Source organism: Pongo abelii, chromosome 12 (assembly GCF_028885655.2).
Source record: "Pongo abelii isolate AG06213 chromosome 12, NHGRI_mPonAbe1-v2.0_pri, whole genome shotgun sequence".
NCBI lineage: Eukaryota > Metazoa > Chordata > Mammalia > Primates > Hominidae > Pongo > Pongo abelii.
This window is the reverse complement of record NC_071997.2, coordinates 58200869-58219746: the sequence shown is the minus strand read 5'-3', so window position 1 is coordinate 58219746 and position 18878 is coordinate 58200869. Positions and strand designations below refer to the sequence as shown.

General features: G+C 48.8%; 1 protein-coding gene across 4 annotated transcripts in view; it reads left to right on the top strand.

Moving 5' to 3' along the window:
- The window catches only part of TET3 (tet methylcytosine dioxygenase 3), a 114554-nt gene that overhangs the window by 86617 nt on the left and 9059 nt on the right, over positions 1–18878 (top strand). For all 4 annotated transcript variants that reach the window (XM_054548039.1, XM_002811898.5, XM_054548040.2 and 1 more), the window contains 5 exons: positions 4379–4472; positions 11687–11895; positions 13733–13883; positions 16705–16794; positions 17332–17469. In XM_054548039.1, the coding sequence (XP_054404014.1) occupies positions 4379–4472; positions 11687–11895; positions 13733–13883; positions 16705–16794; positions 17332–17469 (682 nt within the window). The remainder of the gene's footprint in view (positions 1–4378; positions 4473–11686; positions 11896–13732; positions 13884–16704; positions 16795–17331; positions 17470–18878) is intronic.

Here is an 18878-nt window from a genome sequence, read left to right as displayed (position 1 = left end):
GGAAAAGTATTTTGAAACAAGGATCAAGAGATCTTTTAAATTTGGTAAGATAAGGTTGAAATATGTCTTTTTTTTCCCCCTGATTGCTTTAAAAATAACAGCCAGCTGTAGATTCTTCAGAAACTGATCCAAGGGAGGAATTCCTCTCAAGACCAGGAATACTTGTGTTTTTCCTTAGCGACTGGTTTATTTTTATCTTAAGGACCTTGCAAATCATGTAACAGATTGCAGTTCCATCTTTACGTTGCCTGCTAGTAAACTTGGAGCCAGATTTGTGTACCCCATCAGGAGGAAGGTAATTTCTCATCTTTGGCCCGTAGAACCTATTCAGGTTCATTCTTCTGGGTTTTTTTTTGTCTGTTTGTTTTATTTTGTTTTGTTTTTGACATGATCCTAACAAGGCTTTTTTGGATTTCTCATATAACAAGATATTCCAGGCTTATCTCTCAAAAATACACACAAAACCCCACTGATTGTATTTTGTGTACCAGCATACCTTTTTTTGCCCTTTACTCTGATTTCATCACCTGTTAGTTTTATCTTACAGACATCTTCATAAGATCCTTTCTGGAACAAGCAGAGTAATGAGTGATTGATGCAAATCCCCTGGGTAGGGGTCTAGTTTGTGAATGGTAGGTCTAGGCTGTCTCTTTTCCTAGACTCTTCCTCAACCCTTTCTCTTCAGGACTGCTCTGCTGTCAGGAGTTAGCTGAAGGCAGGGAGGGGAAATAAACTGAAATCAGGGAAACCTGGTTCTCTTAGCTTTTCCAGTAAAGATTTGGAGAAAGGAGGGGAAGGTTGAAAGCAAATCCTAAAATGTCCCAACTTATTTATGAGTGTCATACTTTGTGGGTACCTAGGTTCTTATCTTCATAGATAATTAGAGTCAGTTGTCAAACCCGTATCTGAGACCGGTGCACAGCACAGAGCCTTGTGTGTTCTGTCTGGGAAGGAGATTCTCTGCAGCCTAGGAGTTCATTAAATGCTTGTTCTAGAAACAAAGAACCAACACTGCACTAGCAGGTTCTCTGATATTTGGGGTAACTGGTCTCGTTACTGTGTGATAGAGACAATCCTGAAAAGGCAAAGCCTTAGAGCAGTGGTTGTCAGACTTCAGTGGGCCTCAGAGTCTCTAGAGGGTTTGTTAAAGCACAGATGACTGGGCCCCACCTAAGTTTCTGACCCAGCAGGTCTGGGATGGGACCTGAGAATCTGTGTTCCATTCCTACCAAATTTCTAGGGGATGCTGATGCTGCTGGCCCTGGGACCACCCTTGGAGAGCCAGTTATCCTTTAGAATAAGATGATTGGCTTGTATGATTAGTTATCCTTTAGAATAAGATTTCAGGCTATCTATGCAGACTTAGTTGAGGGTCTAATAGTTAATCTGAATACTAGAAGGGCCTCTTCATGATAGGCCAAAAAGTAAGGCACTTAAGAGGAAAGAGCTAAAGTGAGAGTTGATTGGCTGTCTTTAAACACAAAGAGACAGTTCTGTTTTTGTTTTGTTTTGTTTTGTTTTAAGTCTAGCTGATCAGACAGTGCTTGGCCCTTTTATTTGTCTAATGCGAGGTTCACTGCAGGACATGTTTCTCTCAGGGGCGGGATGGTGGGGAAGGACCTGGTTGGAAAGTGGTGGCAGTGTCCTCAGCTCACCCTCCTGCGAGGAATGCGATAGTGCTTCAGTCTCAGCGAGAGGAGTGTGGTCACCTCAGGCTGTTCTCCCAACAGGGATCTCCACGACACACCAGGGGCCCAGGCCCTGCCCTTATGGGTGGCTTCCTGATAAATGCTTGTTGAAATGAAAGTTGTCCAGGAACCAGACAAAAGCAGCATTATGTGATCTTTTCCTCTTCATCTAGATCACGCTATATAAACCCCTGAGTCCTGTCTCCAAACGCTTTCTATAAGAGACGAACAGAGCCTTAGAATTTTAATGTTGTAATTATCAGAAACACTTTTCATCCTTTTGCTAAGATCTTGAGTGAAATAGAGAACATGGAACTCAGAGGAACCTGAGATCAGCATTTTGAAAAAATTTTTGTGTCCTGACAAGAGCTTGTTTTAAAAAATTAATTCATTAATTAAAAATTATAAACTCTGTTCTCTTTTTCAATTACAAAAATGAAACAAAGGCTTTAAAAGTCTAAAGAACGAATAAAGCTCTAAAGTTCAATGCTTATTTTTCAATATTTTCTAAGCATTTACAAAGATATTTGTATATATAGAGATAAATGTATTAATATGTATATAGAGAAGTTTTAAACCAAATGTGGTCCATTATACCCACTGTCTGTAGCTTGCTTTTTCCCCCCAGTTAATTTCTCTCCATGTCAGTACATACAATTGTACCTAATCATTTTTGATGGGACATGGTTTTTCATTGTATGAAAATTGATATTTTTTGTGAAATTTATTATAATGTATTTAACCAGTCTCATGTTAGACATATAAGTTGTTTCATTTTTCTGTTGTTGATGAGACAGTGAATTATCTTGTTCCTAAAGCTTGGTGCATTTGTACGTTTATTTCTGGGGTGGAGATTCCTAGAAGTGGAGTGGGTAAGATAAAGAATATGTGTATTCTGAACTGTAGAAGCTATGATAACATTCATGCTCTATGAAATAGTATATTAAAATAACATATCATGATCAAATTGAATTTATTATAGAAATACAAGGATAGTTATAGTATGCTGTGTTAATTGCTCGAATAAAAAACATTCAATCATCTGTCTCCTTATGTGTTAAAAATATATTTTATAAAAATAATTCTTGATTAAAAATCCTTAGGACAGGAGACTCTTAGTAGCACCCTTCAAAGTAAAGAAATCTGTCTCTTTCCCAAAGTTAGCCAGTTTCATGCTCAGTGATGAATTGTTGGAAACATTTTCAGTAAAGTCGGGAAGAAGCAGAGATGCCCGCAAGCCCTTCAGCAACTTGGCCAGGCCTGGCATGCGTGGCTCACACCTGTAATTCCAGCACTTCGGGAGGCCGAGGTGGGTGGATCATGAGGTCAGGAGTTCAAGACCAGCCTAGCCAACATGGTGAAACCCTGTCTTTACTAAAAATACAAAAATTAGCTGAGCGTGGTGGCGGGTACCTGTAATCCCAGCTACTCGGGAGGCTGAGGCAGAGAACTGCTTGAACCCGGGAAGCGGAGGTTGCAATGAGCCGAGATTGCACCACTGCGTTCCAGCCTGGGCGACAGAGTGAGACTCCATCTCAAAAAGAAAGAAAAAAAAAAAAAGAAAGCACCTGGCCATCTTAGGTGCTTTCTTTATGGCTAGAGCTATAAAGAATAGAAAGGAATAGGTGGCAAATGACCATTATCTGCAGGTGATATGACATTGCACCTGAAACTAAAAAACTGTTAAAAATAAGATTCTGTAAGATGGCTTTTACATTATTAAAAATAATTACTGTTTATTGGACTCTTCCCTCATGCCAGGAACTTCAAAGTACTTTAAATAATATACTCCCTGTGGACTATTGTTTGATCTTTACCAAGCCCAGGAGGTGGGGGCCATTTTAATCTCCATTTTACAGATGAGAAAACTGAGGCTTAGAGAAGTTTAGTAATTTGGCCACAGTTATATAGCAAGACAGTGGTAGGGCTGGCACTCACACCCAAGTCTGTCTGATGTCCAGGGCTGTGCTTAGACCGCTGCTGCCTCTTTGTAGTTGTGTGGCCTTGGATAAGTCAGTTCAACTCCAGGGGCCATAGTTGCACCATCTCTGAATATAGTGTGGTTGATTAGACAGTCCTAGAGAACTGGGGTTCTGAAGCCCTGAGTGTGTAGGGGAGCCAAGGCAGGTGATGTGTGCAGGAACCAGATGTGTTTACTGTCCAGGGGAACCTCAGAGCTGGCGTTTGGGCTTAGTGGAGCCACTTCTCCCCAACCTCAGCTGTTTGTCATCATCATGGTCAAATATCAGCTGGGGATTATTCAAAGAGAGTAATAAGGGTTCCCCCATTTATTTTGTTTGTTATATTCATAAATAGCCAACTCTCATTGTGACTCAGCTAACAGGGCTGGATACAAATGTCCGTGTTTAGCCTTTGGTTTCAGTTCCCTTCTGGAGTTCGGAGGTAACGATCAGGGACATTCTGCTCGGCTGTCCTTCTGCCCTGGATCAGAGGGGGCCCAATGGGCAGGAGCAGAGAAGGGACAGGTGAACCTGGAAGCCTGGAAGTGGCCACTGTGTCTCCAGAGCCTTTAGGTACCAAATAACATTTAAACCTTTCTCTTTCTTCTCTGTTGCCCCCGACAGTAACCAGAAACTCAAACAAAAGCACACTGAGGCTGCCTTCTGACCAAACGTTGTTCTCCTTTGGGGTTCTGCTGTGCTAATGGTGGCTTCTGTCTCCCTCTTCAGGTATGGAGAGAAGGGGAAAGCCATCCGGATCGAGAAAGTCATCTACACGGGGAAGGAGGGAAAGAGCTCCCGCGGCTGCCCCATTGCAAAGTGGGTGAGTGTTGAGCCCACTCAAGAGCCACGGCTGTGTCTGGTTCCCCTTGCTGCATGTAGCTGAGCAGGCGGGGGCAGGGGCGGGGGCCAGGTGGGTGTGTAGGATACAACATGTTGACTGTCCAGGGGAGCCTTAGAGCTGGAATCTGGCTCAGGGTTAGGGTCATTTCCCCCAGCCTCAGCTGTTTGTCCTCAACTTGTTTAAATGCCAGTCCCCGAGTCTTGGGTCAGCCTTGGAACTGTGTTAGTCTTCACACTCGGCTCATCCTGTCCCGGTGGCTCAGGGCCGGAGGAGTAGGAAAGGGGAAGCTGGGGATGCTGTCATGACCCGATGCTGGGCTCCACCGTGGACTGTCAGACTCCTCATCCCCTTCCATATGCCCTGGAGCTGCCAGTGCTTTTGTCTGCTGCCTGGAAGCCAGAGACAAACCAGAAGGCTGGCATGCTGAGATCCAACCTAAGGGAAGAGGCCAGGGCTCTGGGCAGCACTGTGAGCCAGTCTTGCCTCTGCCTTGCTTCTAAGCAGTTTCCTACCAGGCAGCCTAGATGTCTCCGCAGGGAGAACATCAGTGACTCAGACCCCAGGTCACCAAACAGAGTCCTTCTGACCTTGCCCTCCCAGTCCACAGGGAGATCTTTAAATAGCAGAGCATCTGCCTCTGCCGAACAAGTGCTGAGGAGGAGCAGCCAGGTTCCTCGGGTGCCTGCAAGCTCAGCCTCACGCTGTGCTGGGCAGTGGGTATGGGTGGAAGACGAGGGCTCGGTCCCTGTGTTCAAGCTGTTTGTGCTCTAGAGACACGTGAAATAAAGTCGTGGAGACTGGGGTCATTGAGAGGCAGACTTGATGCTGTGGTTCAGAGGAGGAGGAATGTTCAAGCTAGGTTTCCCGAGGTGAGCGTGCCAGGGGCCATGAATACTGGCCCGTTACTAGTCAGGCTGAGGAGAGGGAGGAAGCATTCCCAGTGAGGAGAATCATGTGGGCAAAGGCAGAGAGGCTGGGTGGACAGACCCGTGGCGGACTGTGAGGGAGGCGGGTAAGATAACCCCTGTCAGCATATGTCCATCTGTGCATGTTGTAGGAAATTCTGACATATGCTACAACATGCGTAGGACATATGTGCCTGGTATACACCCTGTGCCTTTGTGTCTTTGTGTTTGGTGAAAATAAAAGGTTTCTGAACTTGAACTACCAAGTTTACTATTTTTAGCAATTTTTAGTCAGCATTGCAGAATTATATACAACCAAAGAATCTGGAATCACTTAGTGTATTCATAAGTATGAAGAAGCAGGCTGCCCCCACCCTCGTGAGAGGTGGTCATTGCAGTGAGAAGTCTGATGTGGCTTATCATGGTGGGGTGTTACCTCCCCAGAGAACCCATCAGAGAAAAGATGTCAGCCGTAGAGTGACAGCCGCCCCTTTCTCCTGCTAATTCATGCAGTCATTGAGGAATTCCAAAGTCTTGGACATAAAAATGAAGATCTTGGAGCATAGGTAGAGGTGGAGACTTTTCCAGCTTCAAGAAAGTTGGCCTCTTAAAGAATAGCTGGTCCTGTGGGTGGCTAAAGAAGATGCACTTCTAGACCCCAGATACAGTGGTAAAGTGATAAGCCTTGGCCAGGGCTTGTGTGGCCCCACTGAGGGCTGGGAAGAGCACGTTTGCCTGCAGACTGGGGCCAGTTCCTGGGGCTGGGAGAGCAAGGCAGGAGGATAGAGGGGCAGGAACTTTGTCTTCAGTATGCCATTGCTCTGGGGTCTGTGGACGGATGCCCAGAGCAGGGCGCATAGGGCGCAGTGAACTGGAGGTTACATTCAAGGAGGGAACAACTCGTAGGTGTCACTGAGCCCTGGTGGGTGAGCATAGAAGGTGCTGATAGTGTTTGCAGAGGGTGGGACTTCCCATGTCTGATGAGTGAAGAGAAAAGGACAGGAAATACATTTTTTTATGGGAGGAGCAAATGGGTGGTCAATCACAGAACTATTGTAGTGGCAAGAAAATGGCAGTGCTGAGGGCTTTTTTTTTTCTGGCCATCTCCTCTAGTGTGGTGGATTTCTGGGGCTTTCTTTTGGCTACACAGCTGCCAAATACACTATGTTTTTTGGTAAGAGGGCTTGGTTTAAAGAGTTCCACCTGCTTTGGAAGTTGAAGAGGGGTTGGGTGCTCCTTCTCCCTGCCCTGCAGGGAAGTGACCCACAGATGCTTAGAAGGATGGATTATTCTTGGTGGCAGTGTAGTGTCAGGAGCCCAGAGCCGGTTCTGTGGCCACGGGTGAGTGCAGGCATCCAGTGCCTCCTGTGCGTGTCCCCACCCCGCCTGGTCTGGTGTCCAGAGCCTGGCTTTTGTTTTCCAACCAGGATTCGTGCCTGTGTTTCAGCCTCTCCCTAGCCCCCAGCCATACCTTCAGCTTAAAGCAGTGTGCCTCACATGTTCTGCACTTGACTGGCCAGGATTCGGGGACACAGTCAAGGTACATCATGGGTGCCCAGCAAATGTGTGTTGAGAGGATGACCTAAGAAGCAGTGGGTCAGCCCAGAGAGCCCTCTGGTCATCTGTGATTTTAAGGTGGCCTGTACAAAATATGGAAGATTCCAGGCGTGCCCTGGTTGCACTCTGAAGGCTCAGAACAACAGAGGCATGCCAAAAGCAATGCCTGGCAGCAAGATAGGCTCTGGGAAAGATCTCCAGAGATGCTGCCCATACCGGTGTGTAAAGGTCACAGAGGTCAGAAGGCAGGTACTTGTAGGCTCATTAGGGACACAGTGAAACAGACTTAGGAAGCCGCAGGTGTTAGAACCAAGCACTGTGGTGGGAGCTCTGGGAAGACAGGGTTGGGGTTCTGCTGGGGGTTATGTTACTCTTGGTCTGGTGCTCAGGGAATTCTCCCTAGAAGCTGGATGAGCTGTTGAGGATCCTGTGGCTGAGTTGGAGCTGTCTCTCTTGCTCTGCTCAGGTATGGATGTGTTTGTGCCTCTGTCAGCCTTTGCCTTTGACATTTTTGTGTGTTTCACCCTGCCAGGCTCCTTCATAGGAGTGTGGGTAGGGAACTCCTCCGTGCTGTTTTCTTAGTTTTTTTAGTGCACCCACGGGCCTGTGAGGATGGGCCACAGATAGCTTTCTGCTTGTGTCTAATGACATTGCGTGTTTGCCATTTGGGAAACCAGAATGGCATGGCCTCAGTCACAGTCATGACTGGTTGGGTGACTTGTGTGCTCTGAATGCCTCTCCCATGAGTGTGATTGGCTGCGTTCCCCCTGGCCAGGAGCAGAAGTTGACCATAGTGCCTCGCAAACCCTAGTCACAGAGACCACGGCCTTATCAGCGTCCACAGATGTGCGTCGATGCCCGTGATGCACTCAGCCTAATCTGCAGGAAGCCAGGCAATCACATAGAGAGTTCTAACTCAGTATCTGATTTAATACCGTGTTTAGGTGTTACTGATACCCAAAATACACATTTCAAAAGAATAATACAATTGATGCTTTAGTGGGGAAGCACCGTTCTTGCCGTGCCTCAGAGCAGGAATTCATGGCCAGAGATGTGTTTTGTTCAGCATGCAAAGTATCCTTTCAAAGTCTGAAGGAAATTCCGGCACATGCTACAACATGGTTAGGACATTTCATTAAGTGAAATAAGCAAGTAATAAAAGGATAAATACTGTATGATTCCACTTACATGAGGTACCTAGAACAGTTAAATTCAGACGCAGAAAGTAGGCTGGGCACGGTGGCTCACGCCTGTAATCCCAGCACTTAGGGAGACCAAGCGGGCAGATCACCTGAGGTCAGGAGTTCAAGACCAGCCTGGTAAGACCCTGTCTCTCTCTTTTTTTTTTTTGAGATGGAGTCTTGCTCTGTCACCCAGGCTAGAGTGCAGTGGTGCGATCTCGGCTCACTGCAACCTCCGCCTCCTGGGTTCATGCCATTCTCCTGCCTCAGCCTCCCAAGTAGCTGAGACTACAGGCGCCCACCACCACACCCGGCTAATTTTTTGTATTTTTTAGTAGAGATGGGGTTTCATCGTGTTAGCCAGGATGGTCTCGATCTCCTGACCTCGTGATCTGCCCATCTCGGCCTCCCAAAGTGCTGGGATTACAGGCGTGAGCCACCACTCCCGGCCCGGTGAGAACCTGTCTCCACTAAAAATACAAAAAATTAGCCAGGTGTGGTAGCGTGCGCCTGTAGTCCCAGCTACTCTGGAGACAGTGGGGAGAATCGCTTGAGCCCAGGAGGCAGAGGTTTTAGTGAGCTGAGATCACGCCACTGCACTCCAGCCTGGGCAACAGAGCAAGACTCAGTCTCAAAAAAAAAGAGAAACAGAGGCAGAAAGTAGAACAGTGGTTTCAGGAGGGGAGAATGGAGAGTTCCTTAACGAACAGAGTTTGTTGTGCAAGATGAAAAAATTTTAGAGATGGGTGGTTGTGATGGTTGCACAGCAATATGAACATACCTAATGCCACTAAACTGTGTACTTTGAAATGATTAAAATGATAAATTGTTTGCATATTTTTCCACAGTAAAAAAAAAAAAAGAAAATTGGAGCACTCATGTTTTTGGAGAGGGATTTTATGTAAAATCTGGATTTCTGTTTTTTTCTTGCAAAATTGGAAGAATTAGGCTCACTGGGCTGGAATTTCCCCCAGGCGGTAGTTGATGGCAATAAGGCCTGGCTTCCCCCTGTTGATGGGGCAGATGCTTTTCACTTTGCTGCGGTCCACACCACCCACTAGTCTTGCATCCGGCCCACCTTCCTCATCTGGCCCACCTTCCTCATTTGTATTTCCTGCCTGGCTACCCCTTTCAGGGTCTCCCAGCACGACCCACTCGTGACCAGGTCTGTCTGCAACCCAGCATCTCCTGACCTCCAGACCCACTCTGGGGGGTATCCTTAGAGACCAGTCAGGTGCTCTAAGGCAGTGGTCCAACCTTTTTGGCACCAGGGACTGGTTTCATGGAAGACCATTCAGGCATTAGATTCTCAAAAGGAGTGCACAACCTAGGTCTCTCACATGCGCAGTTCACAATGGGGTTCGTGCTCCTATAAGAATCTAATGCCGCTGCTGATCTGACAGGAGGTGGAGCTCAGGCAGTAACGCCCACTCGCCTGCTGCTCACCTCCTGCTGTGCAGCCCAGTTCATAACAGGCCACAGACCCAGTACAGGTCTGCACCCTGGGGGTCAGAGACCCCTGCTCTAAGGTACCTCAGCCTCAGGATGCTCCCAGTTAACTTGCCAGTAAACCACACCCATGCCCACTCAGTCTCTTGAGCCACAAAGTGTGGAAGTCACTCAGGGTTTTTCCTTGTCCCTCGGCCTCAGGAATCCATTCTTCTCCTGTTTCCTTACCCGCTGCCGTAGTTAGGACTTTATTCATTTTGCTTGCATTATGTCAGTGGTGTTCCAGCTGGTCTCCCCGTCTTGCCCTTCTCCTGATTTTCTGCCCCCCTTTCTAAAGCATGAAACTCTTTATGTAAGCCCCCTGCTCACCATCCTGCGTGTACTCCCCACCTCAAGGCCCTGCCCCTGGGCCTGACACTCGGAGCCCTTCCCAGTCTACCCTCATCCTTCCCCTGCCCACAGGCCCTCACATCTTATCTGGTCATGGAATTATCTGGCATTCTCTGGCAGTTTTCAGCCACCTCCTTCCCCAGCTCCTAGGCCTCTTGGCCCTGACATCTTTTTATAAACCAGGACAGTGTTTGGGAATTAATGAGAACCCAGACCTCAGACCTGGATCCTGAGCAGCAGAGCAGTCGATGCCCAGGGATCTCGCTTAAAAAAAAAAAAAAAAAAAAAGTAGCTTTATTGAGATATAATTCTCATACCATACAGTTCACACATTTGAAGTATATAATTCAATGGTTTTTGGTGTAGTACATTTTTAAAATTGTGGTAACAGTGTATAAACAGGCTGGGTGCAGTGGCTCATGTCTATAATCCCAGCACTTTGGAAGGCTGAGGCAGGAGGATCACGTGAGCCCCAGCCTGGGCAACATAGTGAGATCCTGTCTCTTAACAAATTTTAAAAAGTTAGCCGGGCATGGTGGCGTGTGTCTGTAGTCCTAGGTACTCAAGAAGGCTGAAGTGGGAGGATCGCTTAAGCCCAGGAGTTCGAAGCTGCAGTGAGCTATGATCATGCCACTGCACTCCAGCCTGGGCAACAGAGTAAAACCCTGACTCTTAAAAAAAAATCAAAATAAAAATAAAGTTTGTGTAGAAATAAAATCTAACATTTTAAGCATTTTTCAGTGTACAGGTTGGTGGCATTAAGTACATTCACGTTATTGTACAAGCATTAACGTAGTCTATTTCCAGAACTTTTTCAACATCCTATACTGAAACTCTGCACCCATTAACAATAATTCTCTCCCTCCCCCTCCCAGGCCCTGGTAAGCTGTAATCTACTTTCTGTCTCTGAATGAAACTGTTCTGGGTGTCTCATATCAATGGAATCATGTACTATGTGTCCTTTTGTGTCTGGCTTATTTCACTTAGCATGTTTTTGGGGTTCATCCATGTTGTAATGTGGATCAGAATTTTGTTTCTCTTTAAGGCTGAGTAATACTTGATTGTCTGTCTATACCACGTCGTACTTACCTGTTCATCAACCGATGGACCCTGGGGGTGCTTCCACCTTTTAGCTGTTGTGAATAGTGCTGCAGTGAACGTGGGTATTCAGGGATCTGCCTGAGTCCTGCTCTCAGTCCCTCAAGTGTATTCCTAGGCATGGAATTGCTGGATCATATGGTAATCCTATGTTTAGCTTTTGGAGGCATTGCCAGACTGTTTGCCACAGTGCCAAGCCCCTTGCATGTTAACTAAAAACACACAGGTATGCAGCATTTTCTCTGCAAATGTTTTAGGATAACATAAAAATCTGACTGTATTTTGGCTTACAATTTTTATCTGTGTATTTTTACTCCTAAGCCTATGTAAGTCATCAGCAACTTAGATTTTGTGGTAATTATTTTTTATTTCATTCTCAAAATAACTTTTATGTTTTTGTTCCCTAACAAAACATTTGTTCCTAATAATGTTCCCTATTTGTTCCCTAACAATGGTCTCTTAGCTTGTGAGGTTGCTGTCGTCAGGGCATGACATCCCTAGAACTCTGCCGTTAAGACCTGCACCCTGAGTCTGTGTGACAGAGGGAGGGGTGGCACCATGCAGAGGAGCATGGGTACCTGGCTCCTGCCCCTCACACCCTGCATTCCTGCAGGTGATCCGCAGGCACACGCTGGAGGAGAAGCTGCTCTGTCTGGTGCGGCACCGGGCAGGCCACCACTGCCAGAACGCTGTGATCGTCATCCTCATCCTGGCCTGGGAAGGCATTCCCCGTAGCCTCGGAGACACCCTCTACCAGGAGCTCACCGACACCCTCCGGAAGTATGGGAACCCCACCAGCCGGAGATGCGGCCTCAACGATGAGTATGTAGCAGAGGGCTGCAGGGCCAGGGCCCACCTATAGGGTCCTGGGCAGCAAATACAGGAGACTGCGGGCCACCCTGGGGAAAGCTCCTAGGGGCCCTCTCTGCGGCACTGTTTGTCCTGCACAGTTAGGACTGTGGTTGAGGAAGGCATATCCACACATCTTGCTTGAGCTGGGTTCTAGCTTTGGCTCTGGAGGATCTGCTAATTTGACTTCACCATTAAACCCCAGGTCGATACACTGGCACTAATGATGTTAGCGAATGTGAAGTATGTGTGCCCCATAAATAGAAGGTATCAAAGATATTTACAAAACCTGCCCTTGGCCGGGCATGGTGGTCCATGCCTATAATCCCAGCACTTTGGGAGGCCGAAGTGGGTGGAACACAAGGTCAGGAGTTTGAGACCAGCCTGGCCAATATGGTGAAACCCCATCTCTACTAAAAATAAAAAAATTAGTCGGGCGTGGTGGCACACGCCTGTAGTCCCAGCTACTCAGGAGGCTGAGACAGAAGAATCGCTTGAACTCGGGGGGCAGAGGTTGCAGTGAGCTGAGATTGCACCACTGCACTCCAGCCTGGGCAACAGTGAGACTCCATCTCAAAAACAAAAAAACCCTGCCCTTATTAGAGTTTTTCCCGTTTTTAAAAATGAAGGTATATTTATTTACAATAAAATTCATCCTCTTAGGTATATAGTTTTGACAAATGTTTACAGTCACGTACCTACCACCACCACAATCAAGATATGCAACAGGGCTGGGCATGGTGGCTCATGCCTGTAGTCACAGCACTTTGGGAGGCCAAGGCGGGTGGATCGCCTGAGGCCAGGAATTCGAGACCAGCCTGGCCATCATGGCGAAACCCTGTCTTTACTAAAAATACAAAAATTAGCCAGGCGTGGTGACGCATGCCTGTAATCCCAGCTACTCAGGAGGCTGAGGCATGAGAATCACTTTCACCCAGGAAGCGAAGGTTGCAGTGAGCCAAGATCGTGTCATTGCACTCCAGCCTGAGCAACAGAACAGGATTCCGTCTCAAAAGAAAAAGATACAGAACAGTTCCATCTTCCCCCCCCAAATGCCCCATGCCCCCTTTATAAGCAAGCCCTCCCCTAGCCCTGGGCAGTCACTGGTCTTGTTTCCTGTTCCTGTAGGTTTGCCTCTGAGAATGTCAAATAAATGGGATCATACAGGATGTAGCTTTCTGAGTCTGGCTTCTTCCATTGAACATAGTGTTTTCAGTGTTCATCTGTGTTGACGTGTGTGTCAGTAGCTCGTTCCTTTTTATCACTGAGTCGTAATCCACTGTGTGGATCTATCACAGTTTGCTTATCCATTCCCCAGTTAGGGGCACTTGGGTTGTTTCCAGATTGTATTAAGCATTAATTTTCATCTCAGTATACTTTGTTGAAAGGCCTGTTAGTATCTGGGCTATAGGAAATAGGCATGTTCAAACCCTGGGGCTCACATCATTTCCCTGTTCATATGGTCGGTGCTGGAGCTGGTTAAGATATTAGAGTTAAGGGAAAGTATACACCTTAATGGGTTTTTACCAGATTCTTCCCCCTTACTTCCGTAAACCCATGTGCTACTCCCAGCAACAGACTCAGTGTTAGACCTGCAGGCTCACAGTGGTGCAGGCAGAAGAGGCTGCTTAGATCTGGCTTTCTACTCAAGGAAACTTGAGAAAGGGGTTGGGGCGGGGAAGGATGAGTCTCAGTCACTGGGAGGCTGGTGGGTGCCAGGGCTCAGCAGGGCCACCCCTTCAGGGAGGAGGAATACTCCAGAACGAAGGGATGTTGCATCTGTATCCCTGACCTGTGCTGTGTGTTGCAGCCGGACCTGCGCTTGCCAAGGCAAAGACCCCAACACCTGTGGTGCCTCCTTCTCCTTTGGTTGTTCCTGGAGCATGTACTTCAACGGCTGCAAGTATGCTCGGAGCAAGACACCTCGCAAGTTCCGCCTCGCAGGGGACAATCCCAAAGAGGTGAGCAGAGCTGGGCGGGGACCCTGCCTCCCACCCTTTCTCGCCTGGCATCCTTCATAGTCCAGCGGGAGGTAGGACTGGCACGCTATGACTCAGATGCGCAGAAGTGGAACTTGTTTTCGTTTTTTTAAAAGCTGACCTTATCTTGCTGTGAAATGAGGGGTGTGTGGAGGGCACCAAGTGTGAAAAATTAGACTTAGCAGTTACGGGTGCCCCAGGCGCTTCCAATTTAAACCATCTCTTTTAGGTAAATACTCCAAATATCGAAGATACATATTCAAATTGCTTGTCAGAATTTGGCCCTCTCAGAGGTCATTTCTTCCCCCCATCTTCCCAGGACACCTTTCTGGGTGTGAGGTTTAGCAGGAAAGGCGGTCTCCCGCGTGTGGGCCATCCTTTGGGCCTTTGCTGTACTTCCCAAGGTATCTCCCACCCTGCCTGGCTGCCAGACAGACGTCTCTGGGCAGTCGTCCGGGCCCTCGCAGTCTCCATGCTGGGGTCCTGGCCTGGTCCCTGGACTCTGGACTGGTGTCCATACAGTATGGCCGCTAGGCACGGCACCTTCTCTCTGCAGGCTCCTTACCCAGACCCCTGCCCTGCAGGGCCTCCCCCAGCCCCAAGACAACAGGGGAAGGTGCCCTCAGGCCGTGGGGGCCGGAGCATCTGCTCAGGCCACCTCCCCTCTGTTGTTTGTCCTCTGATGCCTGCATGGCAAAGGCCCTCCCGAGAGGCGGTCTCCACTCAGCTCCAAATGCAAGGAAGGCACAAGCCTATCCAGGCTGTCTGCCATTTTACCTTCCTCCTGCCTGGGCTCCTGAGCGGGTGGAGTGCTGGCTTCCTTTGCTAGGATACAGACAAATATCCAAATATGTGAACTCAAGTCGCAACCTTCCAAATCTCTCCAAGCTCCTAGTACCAGAAGGGCTTCCCGTGGCGCAGGGACACCCTCTCTACACCAAAGCCTATGTCACCTTCTGTGCTCTGACTGCCAAGCTTGGGTCCTCATAAGAAAAAGCAAGCATTTTCAAATTCAGAACTCTTTGTTTACCCCAGACCTGGCTTTTAGACTTAAATAGTCTAATAGACCTGCATGCAAATAGTCTAATTTGTTATTAGATTTTTATTTACAATAAGATTCACCCTCCCCTACAAGCAGCAGATGTGGTTGCTTCAATGAATGGAGCCCTGGGGCCTCCAGGACCTAAGAACTACCAGGAATGGAAAGACATTGGCTTAATTTCTCTCAAATTCTTTCCCTATTCTACCAACCGCCACTTCCTGTGCTCTTACGATGTGCTAAGCACTTTGCCAAGCCCCTCACAGGTTTCTCAGATGATTTCATGACCCCTCCACCCCAGTGATCTAGGCACTGTTACCCCTCACTTTACAGATGAGGCAGATGCTAGTTCATGGTGAAGGCAGGTTTGAAACTCAGGCCTGTGTGGCCCTAGAGCTCACAAGCCTCACCCCCTGCTGTGCTGGTGGCAGCATCTGGACAGCAGGCAGGGAGGTGGCCCGGCCTCACTGGCCCAGGCTGGCCTGGTCAAGAGTGGCTGGCAGCCCTGGCGACCCCACTGGATGTACAGCTGAGCTGTGGGTCTCCACCTTCCATTTCTCATTCTGTGTGCTTGGTTCTTTTTCTCTTTCCTCTCTTCCTGCTTTCTTCTTCATAAACCCTTTGTGCCTGTGCTCGTGGTGTCCTAGGAGCCCTTCAAGCCCTGCTTGTTTTCGGAGGGCCAGACAGAGGCTGTGGATACCTGGAACTCTCTGCCACATGTCACCAGGGGCTGCTGCTTCATATAGAGCAGTGCTGTCCCACAGTACTTTCTGTGATGGTGGAAACATTCTCTGCTGTCCATACAGGAGCCACGTGTAGCTGCTGAGTATTTAAAATGAGACTAGTGCAACTGAGGGACTGAATTTCTTTTAATTTTTATTAGAATTCAGGCTGGGCATGGTGGCTCACGCCTGTAATCCTAGCACTTTGGGAGGCCAAGGTGGTTGGATCACCTGAGGTCAGGAGTTTGAGACCAGCCTGGTCAACACAGCAAAACCCCGTCTCTACTAAAAATACAAAAGAAATTAGCCAGGTGTGGGCACCTGTCATCCCAGCTACTCGGGAGGCTGAGGCAGGAGAATTGCTTGAACCCAGGAGACGGAGGTTGCAGTGAGCCAAGATCGTGCCCCTGCACCCCAGCCTGGGTGACAGAGTGAACCTCTGTCTCAAAGAAAAAAAAATTAGAATTCATCTGTATTTCTGTAGCTACATGTGGTTTGTGAATAACATTAACATAGTACGAGTCTAGCAGCTGGAGCTTTGAAGTCTGTCTGTATTCCTGGCTTATGACAGGCTCTGGGCTGGGCTGGGCTGGGCTGGCTATGGAATTTCTAGCCTGGATCCTGCCTGCCTCTCTCTTCCTGTCTATAGCCTGGGAGGAAGGATCCACAGTTGTTGCTCTTGGCTTTTTCATTCCCACTGTGCCGCACCTCTGACCTAGGGTGTTCAGCACTCGAAAGCAAGAAACTGTTTGATATGTTCTGGGCTGAACTGGGCGGGAGCCTGAAGGAGCGGTAGTTTAGCAGTCAGGATGACTAGACCTTCAGGCCGTGGCTTCCACAGCTTTTCCTGGGAGCCTCAATGTCCCCAGCTGTGAAGTGGACACAGCACCACAGCCCTCCTGAAGGAAAGGCCAGAAAGACACCTGATGACACCTCCCTCCCAGCCTCCCCCATGATGCTTCAGGAATGCCAGTCCACTTCCAGGGTGCAGGGTCTGCCAGGCAGGGCTGCTCTGGATGTGTGACTGCTCCTCTCTCTGCAGGAAGAAGTGCTCCGGAAGAGTTTCCAGGACCTGGCCACTGAAGTCGCTCCCCTGTACAAGCGACTGGCCCCTCAGGCCTATCAGAACCAGGTAACGGGCCCTGGGCCTTTTGCTGCCCACATGTCACTGTCCACATCTCTGCTCAGGCTCTGAAGGTGGGAAGTGGGAGAGTGGGCTCTTTTGCTCTCTTATGGGAAGAGCCCAGTCTAGAAGTAAAGCAATATGATGTAGTTCTTTGATAAAAACCCCTTTTTTACACCAGGCTACCTGCATCCCACGCCGTCCCTCTTCTATCCTGGTCTCCTCCCTTCCCCTGGTAACCCATCCACCTCCTCTGGTCTGGTATCCACTGGTGAGGCCCGAGTTTCTCTCACCTGTCATCCTTGTATCTCCTAGACAAGGCAAGGGGACTTGGGATAACCCAGAAGGAAGTAATTCCTACAGGAGCCTGAAAGTAACTTTTTTGTAGCTGGGGCCTCTCAGCCAGAAAACCTCCCTCCTGCAGTCGAAGGGCAAGGTGACTATCATCCTTAACATCCTTCCTTCCAAGACCTGGCCTCCCCAGGTGCAGAATTGGGGCCACTCACCTCAGGTCATGTGAGCACCTCTCCTTGGCTGTCTACACAGGTGACCAACGAGGAAATAGCGATTGACTGCCGTCTGGGGCTGAAGGAAGGACGGCCCTTCGCGGGGGTCACGGCCTGCATGGACTTCTGTGCCCACGCCCACAAGGACCAGCATAACCTCTACAATGGGTGCACCGTGGTAAGCCTGTGCCCTGTCATAGCCCCACCTGTGGGGCAACTGTGGGAGGGAGTCCACCGTGGTCTTTTCAGAAAGGCAGGCTGAGGGTAGGGAGGGACCTGGAGACAGGATCCTCAGAACTCTGGAAGGTTCCCTGCAAGACAGCCTGCCCTCGCCCACCTCCCAGAGAAAACCTCACCAGAAAACCCTTGAACAAACAAGGCTGGCTTTGTGTCTGTGTCTTAGGGGGATGCTGCAGGATGTAGCCCCTCAAGCACCTGGAGTGCCCAAGTTATCTAAAGCGTGGGCCCCGGTCTCTGTGGACACTTGGATTTAAATGCAAACAAACCCTTGATTCATTCTTTGGACAAATGTGTATTGAGTACCAGCTGTGCCCAAGCACTGCTCTGCATGCTGCGGGATGAAACGGACAAAGTTCCTGCCCAAGTATGTGTGGGAATGTCCTGTAGCAATGAAGGCCAAGAGGGAAAAATGAAGTAGGGTGAGGGATAAAGCAACAGGAGATGCTATTTTAGATGAGAGGCTGCTCTGAGGAGGAGACATTTGAGTTGAGATGTGAATGGCGCAAGAGAGTGAGAGAGCCACTATCTGGGGGTAGAGTGCTCCAGGCAGAGGGACCAGCATGCGTGCAGGCTCCAAGCGGGGAGCAGGCTGGGTGTGTGTTCAGGGAACAACAGGAAGGGAGTAACTTACTGCAAGGGGCAGGGAGAGTGGGATTGGAGAGGCCGGCAGGGACCAGCTCACGGGGAGCCTTGAGGGCCAGGGGAGGGTTGCAGGGTTTGCTCTAAGTGTGACAGGAAGCTGTTGAGGGCTTCTCAGCTGGGCAGCAGTAAGTTTGCATTGTAAAGTTAGACGCACTCCTGCTGCTGCAGTTAGAGAATGAGGTGTGTGATGGTGGGGGCAGAGTGAGGTGAACGGGAGGGAATAAGAGGAAGGAGGCGAAGGAGGAGGCTGGGGCAGCCATCCAGGCCGGAGGGGACATGGCTTGGGCAGGAGTTGGGGGAGGTGCTGATGGGACAGATTTTGGATGATGTGGAAGGGACTGCCAAGAGGATTTGCAGATGGGCTGGATTGTTATGTGAGCAGGACTTGAGGAGCACTCCAAGGCTTTTTGCTTGAGCATCTGGGTGAGTGTTGGTAACATGGACCGAGATGTACAGTAACAGGGGAAGGCTGAATTTAGGAGTAAGAAATCAAGAGTCCTGTTTCAAGATGCCTGCTAGACGTGCAGGCGGAGATGTGGAGTAGGCAGAGGGGGCAAGGAGGGTCTGGAGAGCACATGGTTTATAGTTAGAGCTGTGAGGCCAACGCCATAACCAGAGGAGTGAGTGCAGATGGAAAAGAGAGGGGGTTTGGACTTGGGTAGGGGCTTCCTTGAAGGGATGATGCTGGATGTCTGCTCTGCCTTT